General features: G+C 32.5%; 1 protein-coding gene across 1 annotated transcript in view; it reads left to right on the plus strand.

Moving 5' to 3' along the window:
• LOC123315471 (unextended protein) overlaps nt 1-7,045 on the plus strand; it is a 227,137-nt gene extending 220,092 nt beyond the window's left edge. The window contains exon 10 of the mRNA XM_044901167.1: nt 5,319-7,045. Within this exon, the coding sequence (XP_044757102.1) occupies nt 5,319-5,561 (243 nt within the window). The 3' untranslated portion in view covers nt 5,562-7,045. The remainder of the gene's footprint in view (nt 1-5,318) is intronic.
• Nucleotides 7,046-12,393: the final 5,348 nt, after the last annotated feature.

The following is a 12,393-nucleotide window of genomic DNA, read 5'->3' on the forward strand; positions in this document are numbered from 1 at the left end:
TTCCATGGAGATGATAATATATTAATTTAGCGTCGATTGTGACGGACGGAATAAAGTTTGATAAAAATACATAAGAGTTTTCCTTCGAAGAGTAGAGAACATTACAGTACTAAAAACCGACTACATTTTGGCCAGTGAAAAAACATTTGACAATGAGATGGCGCTGAAAACGTATTATCAATACAGAAAAACTGTTTAATAACAGTTTTCTGTTTTATTATTGAGGGGCGAGAAATTCGAATTCTATTCCTTGTATAACATTTCAATATTGACCTTGTTGAGACCAGAAAACAAACATCCTGAGCGACAAAACAAACGGATGGTTTTGTTTTGTGACCAGGATGTTAGTTTTCATCTGAACACAGTTTGAAATCGATTGGTATCAATAAAATACGCTGTTGGATGTGATAAATTTTTATAGGCAATTCATAAAAAATTTACAAAAATTTGAAATTATGCAAAACGAATAGAGCTTTGACTAGGATACAATCTGCTATAGGTACGTCAAAGGTGTTTTTTATGTGAAAACGTTTTGAATTAATAAACTGAGTTGAATTTGTACAATTTATATCAGAAATTGATATGAACCAATATTCAATTTACCGTCATAAGATACACATTTCCGTTACTCACATATTATTTACAAAATTTTCAGAACCACAATTGAAAAAACCTTACAGAGATATACAAGACCTGTACTCAAGCCTGTCAGTATAATTTCTTCATGCTTTCTTATGATTTCTTCATGGTAAGGTCTCTTTATGATACAATATACAAATTGATTGACGAATGAACAAAACACTCACAGAAGGTTTCATTAAACTTTGACTTTCCAAACAACAATTTGACAGTCACCCGATTCCCAAAACGGAATCCATAAAACTTCTGATTTCTGAATATATTGAAGGCAATTGAGAATCTTTGAATGGACATATAAAAGTCATAATTTCCCCTAAATGAGACCTTCATGTAAGGGATGCTTCTGCACACAACAATTTACGTGGATGAACAGTTCTCAATCGACTTGCAGTAAAATGTTCATTGCACTTGGTGTAGTCGGTAGTGTTTGCAGGCCTTTACGCCCTGAAAATTTTATCCACTTCGTAGCACTGAAAATAAAAATCAATGAATGACCGAGTCACATGTTACCAGTTTTAATACTTACATTCCCATTTTCCTTAGTAAAATTCGTTTTATTTGATCCACAGTTCTTCACCATACAATAATTTTCGAACGATATTCTGAGGTTTTCGCCAAGAAATTAGACAAAAATTTCAATAATCAGCAACTAGAACGGGCTTGAAAAACAAAAGGCGATACGAGGTTGTCTGTGGATACGAGAATCAAAACATTCAAAACCTGTTTGATCAAAATGGCATATAACTCTGACATCTCGCAAAATTTCATATGTCCCTCGAATCAAAATTTTAACCAGTCTTAGGGCCTTAAAAACACATTTGAAACACAGATGGCGTTCACATCACTTTAGTCGCTTCGTTTCCTATCTTTCTACTCTATAATCTTTGACTAGATGAAAATATAGTAACTAAGAACATATAACAATGGATCCAATACAGATCATGCCACAAATGAACAAATTCGCTAAACTCATTTCTTTTTGAAGATATATGATTCACTCACATTTCCCGCCTTCGTCGACGAATCAAAGGTGAAAATTCTAAAGCAATTCTTCATCTGAATCTATTACACTTTGCGAAAGAGGCATCTCATCCTGCTCTGAATTCGGATAAATACTGTGGCAATGGACTATAGACATCGCACCAATTTTGAGAAACGGCGATCGCACGAAATCGGATTGAATCGCAGTTCGCAGCTTTCCGGTCTCAATGAACGGCTAGCCTAATATGTATTATGACTTGTGAGCATGTATTAAGAAACAGAAATACATAAATTTATTCGAGTCTATTCTACAAATATTTTTTACGAGTATAGCGAAAACTCGGTTTCTGTCAGCTAAATATATTGCCTATTTCAATAATCAATGTTTTATTGAAATCGTATTGAACCCTCCTCGTGAATACAATTTGCCTACAGAAATTATCTTGAAGAAGAATAGTAGGTACTCCTTGGATAGTGTTGAAATATCTGCAGATTTGTTTTCACAACGAAAATTAAAGTGTAAATCACTAATATTCGTTAACAGCTGACAAAAAGTTCCACTTCATTTTTAGATTTCGTTGATCGATCGAGATCACAGATTATGGTAATCTGTGATCGATATCAATGCAGAACAAAAAAAAATAGAGAGTATCATTGCACTTTTCTTGATAGAAAAAGGGTAAAACGAAGCAAATGACATGTTGGCGTCGCGTCGCCACGAAACAATTCTCTTATTCTCGATTTGGTGCATTTAAAAATTGACGAGAAACATTCACCATGTTTTTAGACATCTTAATGCCATTGCATTGTGACGTATAATATTCGTAATTCGAGACTCCAGAACTGCGGAGTAACCAGTTATCGCGAAACTCGTAAACTTGCCATGTTGTAAATGACAAAAACAGTATCTAAAATGTGAAACTCTTGTGTGAATCGATCGATTGTGTTGAACTCAGATTAGTCAGCGCTGGGAGAACATGACTGTAATTCACTCTTGTTGCTGGAAAAGCATAGTCAACGGCCATATATCAGCTATAGCTTCATATGCATTTATTTTTGTTTTGGCGGTATCGAGTCTACCACATTGAAAACCGAACCTAATTCCTATCCTTGACTTCCTTCCAGTTCATTATCACCCTGTCGGATAAACTGATTACCGATAGTACATCAGTTTCTATCGCTGAAGAACCTGTATATCAAGACTACAACGATGAAGATTCGTAAGGAGGAGATTGTAGGTAATCTTTATTCAGTACTCCGCAAAAATGATTTTTTTTATCGTTCCACAAACACGAATGTGTTATTCGAGGAAAAAACAGAAATTAACACAATCAAAAAGTGGATTTAATGTCTGTGAATATTGAATTCTGAAAAAGTACGCCTCTGGGCAGGACTCAAGAGTTCGCGGGTTCGAGTCCTGCCCAGAGGTGTACTTTTTCAGAATTCAATAATTTGTCTACATGCCGTCAATTTTTCTTATATGAACGTTAGTTCAAAAACACTACAGTAAGTTGTTCGAGTCACTTCTGACAAAACGGAAAAAATTTAGCAATAAAGGCTTTGATCTTTCAAAAAGGAATTGCACGTATTGTTTTACACAATGGTACTATCTAACGCCCATATTCATATTAAATTTTAAAATCTTTTCAATTCAAACCAAGTTTCATAATCAATTCCAATGTCCAATGTTTAATTTCAAAGCTTCTTTCAGTTTGAGTGTTTTAATATAGATAATAGCCAGTTTCATAATCAATTTCAGAGATGCTTTAAATTTGAATCTTCTTCCTTTCCCACTCAAATGAGAATCTAAAAAAAAATTGATATTGAATGAACTCCTCATTTCATTACTTTTAATAATTGGCTCTCCAATTTCCCTATGAAAGATGCTAACATATGCTGTTTGCTTTGCGAATGAGATATAAGTATCTATAGTCCATTCAAGAATGATTGACATCTCGGGTGGCTATGGAAAATCGTATTTAAGTTGGTAATAGCCCATAAATTCAGATTTTGTGTTGCGGAATTCAGGTTGGTATTGTGAATGAAAGGCAATCCACAGACCAATTATTCTGAATCTATGCACTGACCGAAGATAATTTGGATTTTGTACAGCTGTTTACATTCTTAACTTAATCCAACAAATCGGAAATATAATTAAATTAAATTTTGATTGCTGATAAATATGCTCTGAATTTGAATATTTCTTCTTTTCGAATACTCTTCTAGGTTATATTTAAATATTCCACTTCTGTGATTGAAACAACAGAAATTATTGAATATATTTTATGACCAGATTTAAGTTGCGTCTGGACTTTCAAGTCCTACTGGGATGTCAATCATTCTTGAATGGACTATATTTTGAATTATTCGACACATGAATAGGAACCCATTCTATCAACCACAAAAAAATTCATTCAATTTTTCAACAAATTTCAAAAAATTAAAAACTTTTACGTTCGGCTGAAACTGGTAACTTGGAATATGAACATAAGATACATCTTTGTCCCATTCTTGAATGCGCCAGAGTAACTTGGAACAAATTTTGAAATGATGAATCGACCATATTTCAGTGGAGAGGACATTTGAATATGAAATTTCTTCTTTGAAAATAAATATGATCGGGTGTCCCAAGGTGAGTGGCCTATCAACTCATGATGTTCTTCTTCAGATCAGTTTATACCTTAGAAGGCCCATTTACGAGATAATGGCGAAAATGGTTTACTAGTTTTGAATTAAAAATTCGGAAATTGCTCAGAAACTATCAGGTTTAGATGTAGGAAAATTTTATAAGGATAGAGAAGGAAAGATTTTCAAAATATCGTCATTTACTCCCTCAAAATGAGCGCCGCGTCTGGGGTGGGCCACCCGTATATTATTTTGATACAGAGTGTTACAATCTTTAACAGCAAACAATAATTATAGCATGTGTATGAGATACAGTTTCTCCCAAAAAACAATTTTTGTTGAAAATGCTGAAAAGCGTTGATTTACATTTCTGCTAAAACAATATTTGACATTCATGCGAATATATGAATTCATATATATATGAGAAATTCAAGAGAATTTCATCACTGATATGGCCGTGATGACCTCATCGATGTTTTTCAATATAGGTATGTCATGTAACACCTCAATTCGAAGGCCTTCCTTCAAATTTAATTTAATGGTACAAATAATTGTATATATATAATCGTCAAAATGAATACAAACATGTTTATTTGTTTTATTTTCGTATTTTGTTATAGCAGTACTATTATTATCATAGTAATTGAAATTACAACAAATAAGCTCGAACTGATGACCAGCTATAATTCAATGAGAAAGACGGGGCAATTAACTCTCTTTCAACATTGTTCAAGAGTTTTTATGCTACAATAATTTGTATCATTTAATACGTAATTGAAAGATCTTCAAATTGAGGTGTCACATGACATACTTCCCCATTAAAAAACCTCGATCATGGACATATCTCTTTCGCAAGAATGTTCTCGAAAATTGGTTTTTCGATAGAAAATGAATTTATTTTATATATGTATTTGCACTATACTGGATATGGAAGGAAATTAATTTTGCAGTTAGAAGACTTTCAATATCATTTTGTGATTTCTTCAATATACCTAATGTTCATCAAAACCATTTATTGAAAAGGAATTTATTTGGTAGTGGTTATTCGCATATTGAAATCCAATGTTTTGCAGCTTTTACATTCACTTGAGGAGGATGGGAGCACAGGTGCTGCTACTCCAAGAAAAACATCGAAAAACGTAATCCAAGCTCAGGGGGAAGCGGAGAATTCAAAGATTACGACTCCTAGGAACGCCTCGATATTCAGTAACACGAGTCCCCAAAAAGACATAAATGGGTTACTTAGCAATTCCGACTTGCATAATGAATTGCAAGGAAAAGAAGAGGAAATGTCCCTGCTGTCGAACAAATCATAACACAGATGTTTCGACCTTGCTCCATCAAGGTCAAGTTTTACCTATTCTGCATGTTCTTTGTATATGAGGTTTTTGTGAGAAGAATGAGGCATGAAATTGAACATTGTTGAAGGGTGTTTCTGTGTGTATTGCAATATTTCTTTAAATCGGAGAGCTCTGGGAAATTATTCTCGCATGAAAGGCAGTATGTTCCTCCTGGGGAATCTCAGATTTTACAGTTATGTGGATAATTGAAAGAATTTTGAATAGTTCTAAACAATGAGAGTTATATTTTTACTGATTTGCTTTCACTCTTCGAATCGATGAGTGTTCTAGGTAAATTGGATATATGCGACAGAAAAACACGAAATATGTACCGATATAATGTTTCAATACAAACTGCAGAAATTGCTTTGATGGGTGCTAATGCTATTTTACTTAACATAGGATACAACGTAGTTTTAATTATTAATATAAATATGTCGAAATTGTTGAATTTTAGATCAATTATAGATGTTCCAATTATACAGTACAAAGTTAAAATTGTTGAATATAATAATGGGATAATATCATATGTCTGCAATAAAACATTTTCATATCAATTTGTAAACATTTTTAATTATTTCATGGAAGCAATTTTATACTTTATTATTGACAGCTATGGGTTTTGAACTATAAACATCATTATGAATTGATAGAATCAGATCCTCAACACATTAATATTATTTTAGGTGAGATTATAACATTATTGCTGACAATATGTGTATCTTATATAGAGCCAAAAGTTTTGGGAGTATTCAGAGATATCTCCTTTCAATACCCCGTAACCTTGTCCAGTTAATCACACAAATTGTTTTTTCGCGAACCTATTTTTCCATTCATAATATTGAATATTTAATATCTAATTCATTCAGCCTCAATACTCCAGTTTTTTTATTATCATCACTCTTATCATATTGTTCAACAACAGACGCTGAAAGATAACAGAAACAAATGGATATTTGACAAATAAACAATATAGGACTATATGATGGTCAGTATTCTAATTTCGAAAGAAGAATTATATGGGTTTATAAAATATTCTGTTCCGTAGAAAAAATATTTGTAACAACTCTATTTCTAAAATGTTTCGATTTTGAAGGGATTCTTCTTCAATACCTTAAAGAGCATACCACAATAGAATTGACTTGAAGTTAGTTGATATTATTAGAAAGGCCACAGTTTTGGTCTGATACTTATTTTCTTTGAATTTCAAGCTTTGTTTTAATCTGTAGTTCAGCAAGCTTAAAAAAATGCTTTTAAATCTCTCTTCTGGTTCAATTTGAAATGTACTTTTTATTTAGTTTTAAGTTATTCAAAGCTTTGTTTTGTACTTAAATGCTAACATATTTGCTCATTTTATTTTGCTGTTATAATTTTTTTATTTTAAATTTGTTATTTGGAGTTTTTCATATTTTTCTTGTTATGAACCCAAATTATACACATAATAAAAGTAGTTTATGAAGCTGGAAGTTTTTTCATTCAGTTATTTCAGAACCCCTCTCTCCTCGCCCATTTTCGTGAGGAAAAATACCTGAAAAAGTCAATATCACCTGAAGAATTTTTAGTAGTTAGGTTGTGTATCCGAAAGCTGATATTTTCCTTGAAGATGTGAAAAACTAATTACACTGAGAAAAAAAAGCATTGTGGCAATTAAAATATTTAACAAATATAGCCTCAAGTAGCCAAGTTAATAGAACCAACTAAATAATTGCCATTGCTTCCAAACTATTGAGACAATATTTTTTTTTAGTTGTATCAATTCAATATTATTTAATTATATGTATTACTTCATTACTTTATTACAACTAATTCGGTTTATTTGATTTCATTAAAATAGTTTGATTATTAGAACCATCTTTCCTCTTCCATCAAATAATTTATTCGATTATCACAAAAAAAACCCTTATTTGCATCGAAGAACGCATTCAGTTATCACAATAAAACCCTGTATTAATCCAATGCAATTCGTTATCTCTTCACAAACCTTTTAGGGCTTTCACTCCCAATCTCTGAAACAAAATCAATTAAAAATGAAATCAACGCAGGATTTGCTCCTGCGTGAATTCTTGCACTAATTTGTCAGGAGCAAATTAACTAGAAAAAATTGTTGCCTGACAATGAACTCAAAATAAATAACGTTGAAATTATAATTCTTCGTAACGTTTCGGAGTCTATATCAGACTCCTTCATCAGACGAAAAAATCTACTTTTGAAAATCTTCTGGAATTGTCGCTTTTTGTCTGACATTAATTGTCAACACACAGAAACAGAGACTGCACAGAAACGTTGATTCATTTAATTTTGAAATTACCGGATGACAGTTCCTTCTTTAATAAATTGATCCAAATATGATCTATTCCTACCGAACAATTTGCCAAATTATTATCCTGATCTAATAGAATACACGTAGACTCTTTAATTTTTCGTTTATAATGGTCTGGTTCTGTCATTAAAATTTTTGTGTTGTCCCAATCCATCATGTGGTCTCCCGTATTAGAACAAATGTGATCTGCGATTTGCGATCGATTAATTTCTCTATTTTTAATATTATTTTTATGTTCGCGTTTTCTTATTTCTAGAGGTCTGGACGTTTCACCTGTATAAGTTTTACCACAAATACAGGGTATGTTGTAAATACAATTTTTTGATTTTTGTTTTTCGTTCAAAGGTTTAGTTTTTGTTAATATAGATCTTAAATCATTTTGCGTTTTAAAAACAGTTCGTATGTTGAACTTCGAACCGATTCTTCTTATTTTTTCTGAAAGGCCATTAACATAAGGAATTACATTCAACAAATTTGGTTGTTCTTGACGGTTTGTTGGTTGTTCCTGATCATTATTACGATTTTGGTTAGTCATTTTTCTCTCTAAATTTAATATTGTTTTTTCAATAAAATTTTTTGGGTATTGATTATCCCTAAGAAAATGTTTAATGAAGTCAACTTCATTATTTCTAATTTCGGGTGTAGATGAAATTAAATTAGCTCTATCATAAAGTGTTTTAATGATACCTCTTTTGACACTTACTTGGTGATTGGAATAAAAATTTAAATATCTATTAGTATGTGTCTTTTTTCGGTATACGCTCGTTTCAAAATAATTCGGAAACTTTTTTATTGAAACATCTAGGAATGAAATTTTGTTATCCTGCTCTAATTCCATTGTAAATTTTATTGTAGGTTCTTTGTTGTTGATATGATCAAAAAAATTCTCTAGTTCATCTCTACCATGTTGCCAAATCACAAAAATATCGTCTACATATCGCCACCAAGTCTTTGGTTTTAGTGGGTATGTGTCTATATATTTTTGTTCGAAAGATTCCATGAATATGTTACTCATTACTGGTGATAAAGGAGAACCCATAGCCATACCAAATTTTTGTTTATAGAAAACATCATCTAATTGAAAATATGTGGAATTCAGGCAAACTTCTAATATCTCCATTATATCATCAATAGTCAATTTCGAATTTTCATAAATGGTTCTATCATTAATCAATTTTGTTCTCACTATTTCAAGAGTTTTATCCTCCCAAAATAAATTTCAATCGATATCTGCAATTCGTTATGTTTGTGATAGGGTAGACAAAAATTTGGTTTATCAAAAATTTTATTTTTTGAAAATAAAATACACAAGGAATGTTCAAAACAATGAAAAACTCAAACTATCCTCCATAAATGATCTATAATAACAATAACAATAATTTATTCATTTTGTGAAATCCTTACAAGAATGAAACACAAACAAGTCAAAAAATATACATAAATGACAATGAATACAGAATGTAAACCCTACAAACTGCTCCCAATCAACAAAAACGGTCACGTAATATGGTTCCGAATCAATTAACAAATTGAATGTCTTCCTTTTGAAGGTTTTGAAATCTTTTATTTCGCGAATATTATGAGGAAGGCTGTTATATAGTTTCACTGCCATGTAAGAGCATCCCCTTTCGGTAGAAGATAGTCTATGCAGTGGATACACCAACATATTGTGACGGGTAGGATAAAGATCAGGGCGTATGAAGTTCCAAAAATAGTGGGGATTTTTGTGGAAAAATTGCATTAACTTGTCAATGTACAGACCAGACAGTGTAAGTAGTCCGTTCATTTTGAAGATGCCTCTACAGGATTGTCCGAATCCGAATGTTGTCCGAACCGCCATTTTCTGCAATTTGAAAACTGATTCCGCATGCACACTGCCACCCCAGAAAATCAATCCGTATGACAGGATGGACTGAAAATTCGCATAATAAACAGCCATCAGAAAAGATTTAGAAGAGTCAGATCTCAATACCCTTAGAGCATAGATCTAAGTCTGGCAATAAAATTCTCTGTATGATGCTCCCAACTGGTCTGTCCAGCAAATTCTTCAGGGAGAAAGCAGACACATCGACTGATCGGGAACGACAATGAGAAAACAAAATGCGGTTGGTCTTTGATATGTTAATTCGCAAATTATGGGCTAGACACCACTCATCCATTGAAAAAATTTTATCATGTGCAAGGGTCTTCAATAAAAGTGAAGTTTTGGCTTTTATCAGGACATAATGTCGTCTGCAAAATTGGTGAAGAATTCTTTCCACATGGGAATGACATTAGGCAAATCATTAACATATATTAAAAACAAAAGGGGTCTAAGAATACTTCCCTGTGGAACACCCTGATTCATGATGACGCTTGATGAGCGGTATGTTCTTCCATCAATAGTTACCGAAACAATCTGTGGTCGATCCCTAAATAGCTTCTGAAGAGATCTAGCTGTTTATCTCTAACACACTAATTTATTTATTTATTTATGAACATGAGCATTCGTCAGTACATTGAAGGGTACCTACAACCCATTTGAAGATGAATGACTGCCAGTGGCGGCTCGTGATCTAGTTCACTAGGGGGCTACTTTTAGAATAATAATGAAAATATGGAATTTTTGAACCAGTTTTCCGCAAAATTTGATGCAATTTATAATTCTTTTTAAAACATACCTGTTCTTATCTACTTGCCCGTTGTGCTTAATAATATAATTCCGGTAAGCTGAATCTAATTGAGCAGCGATATTAGTCGTAACCAGAAAAGCTAATTCTGTCGTACAATTTACATGCTTGGCAGATAGCTCATGCTTCTTAATTTTTTCATTAAGGTGCTTCAAATCTCTAAATCCTGCCCTTGCCCATACGTTATCACTTGTTATACACGTTATACACTTGTCTTGAGAATTGTCTTGTGTAATAAGTTTTTGGAGTTTTATCTGCCTGGGTTAAATTTAAATCGGGAGTCGGTCTACCCAGCAGTTTAATACGGCTTTTTTCCGCCAGCGAAAGCCTCGCGAAATCAGTTTTTAAAATATTAACACTATATTGTCCGCCATGATTCCGAAACGTAAACAAACACGAACGCACGAGTTAAGTTTTGTGGGAGAGACTGTAATTAGAAAAAATTATTTTATTTCAAATATTACAATGTATGATAACCCAGCAAACCAACATGTTACATGCATAAGGGTGCTACATAACATTTGAAACACAACTGTAGATTTATAAATGAATATTCCATATACATAACGTTCTCATTTCACGTGATACATATCAAACATAATATAATATTTATGTATCATATACATTAATTTGTTATGTTTTTCATGAAAAGTATTTGGTATATAGTTTTCGTATCATCTATGATATGTATCATTTTGAATGAGAATGTTATGTATATGGTATATCAATTAATAAATGCACAATTTTCAGTCAAATGTTCTGTTAATTTTATGTAGCAATCAGAGCATTAAATTCATATTATTACGATATGAGAGTATACACATAACATATACTTATAAGTATTAATTTTCAGCAGTCATCCCGACAATGAATCTTACGGTATGGTGTATTGAATCGTAAAAAAGTACAAACATCAGTACTGAAAGTAGCTGTTATCGAAACTGTTTTATTCAATTTCTTACTACTAGCGGATAGAATCCGCCAAAATAGGCGAATTATAAATGAACTTTGATAACTCAACTTTCATAACCTCAATTATTGACGTTCGGAGGAAAAAGAAGGGTTGTGTGATTATGCTGAATGTTCATATTCATGCATCAGTATGACAAATTTATTATATATATTATAATATTTGCAAGGATAGTAAACCTGATTCCATTCGTCAGAGATACAATATTGTGTATATCTGATGATTTTGTGTGACAAATGAAAAGCAAATACTCGAGTTATTTTTTAGAACATAAAGAGTGCGATTTTAGTTCGAGTTTTGAGAATTATTTGGTTTCCGCATTGATATAAGAAGCAATTTTTATTCCATACAGTTAATATGGTGCACTTATATGAAAAGTCACATGTTTCCATAGCTAGATAGGTTGGAGGGACCACCCAGGAACAAGAGATGTCGAAAAGTAAGCAGGTTCGAGCCCGGAATGAGAAGGAATTTTAGGTCGGAGCGGGAGACTACCACGGATCGTAGACATAGGTTACTACTAAAGAAGTCTCAAGTATGAAAACTGACAATTAATCAGGTGCAACAATAAATTATCGTTTTGGTACAGTGATGGCCCAAAATAAGTACATATTTCATCAAATATGGCGATCCATTGAATTTTGGATGTCCTTGTATTTATTGAGGTTATATTTCAAATTGGTAGCAGATGTTTTTTACCAGAGCTATCATCCTTTGCACATAGCATGTAAGGTACAAAGTACCTATATGTGTACCGAACATGTAATATTGCAGTTTCGTTACAATATATGTTTATATGTACATAGCGAAAGGCGGAGATAGAGCTCTCGTTGGACAGATAACGGATAG

Source organism: Coccinella septempunctata, chromosome 6, assembly GCF_907165205.1.
Source record: "Coccinella septempunctata chromosome 6, icCocSept1.1, whole genome shotgun sequence".
In the NCBI taxonomy this organism is placed as follows: Eukaryota; Metazoa; Arthropoda; class Insecta; order Coleoptera; family Coccinellidae; genus Coccinella; species Coccinella septempunctata.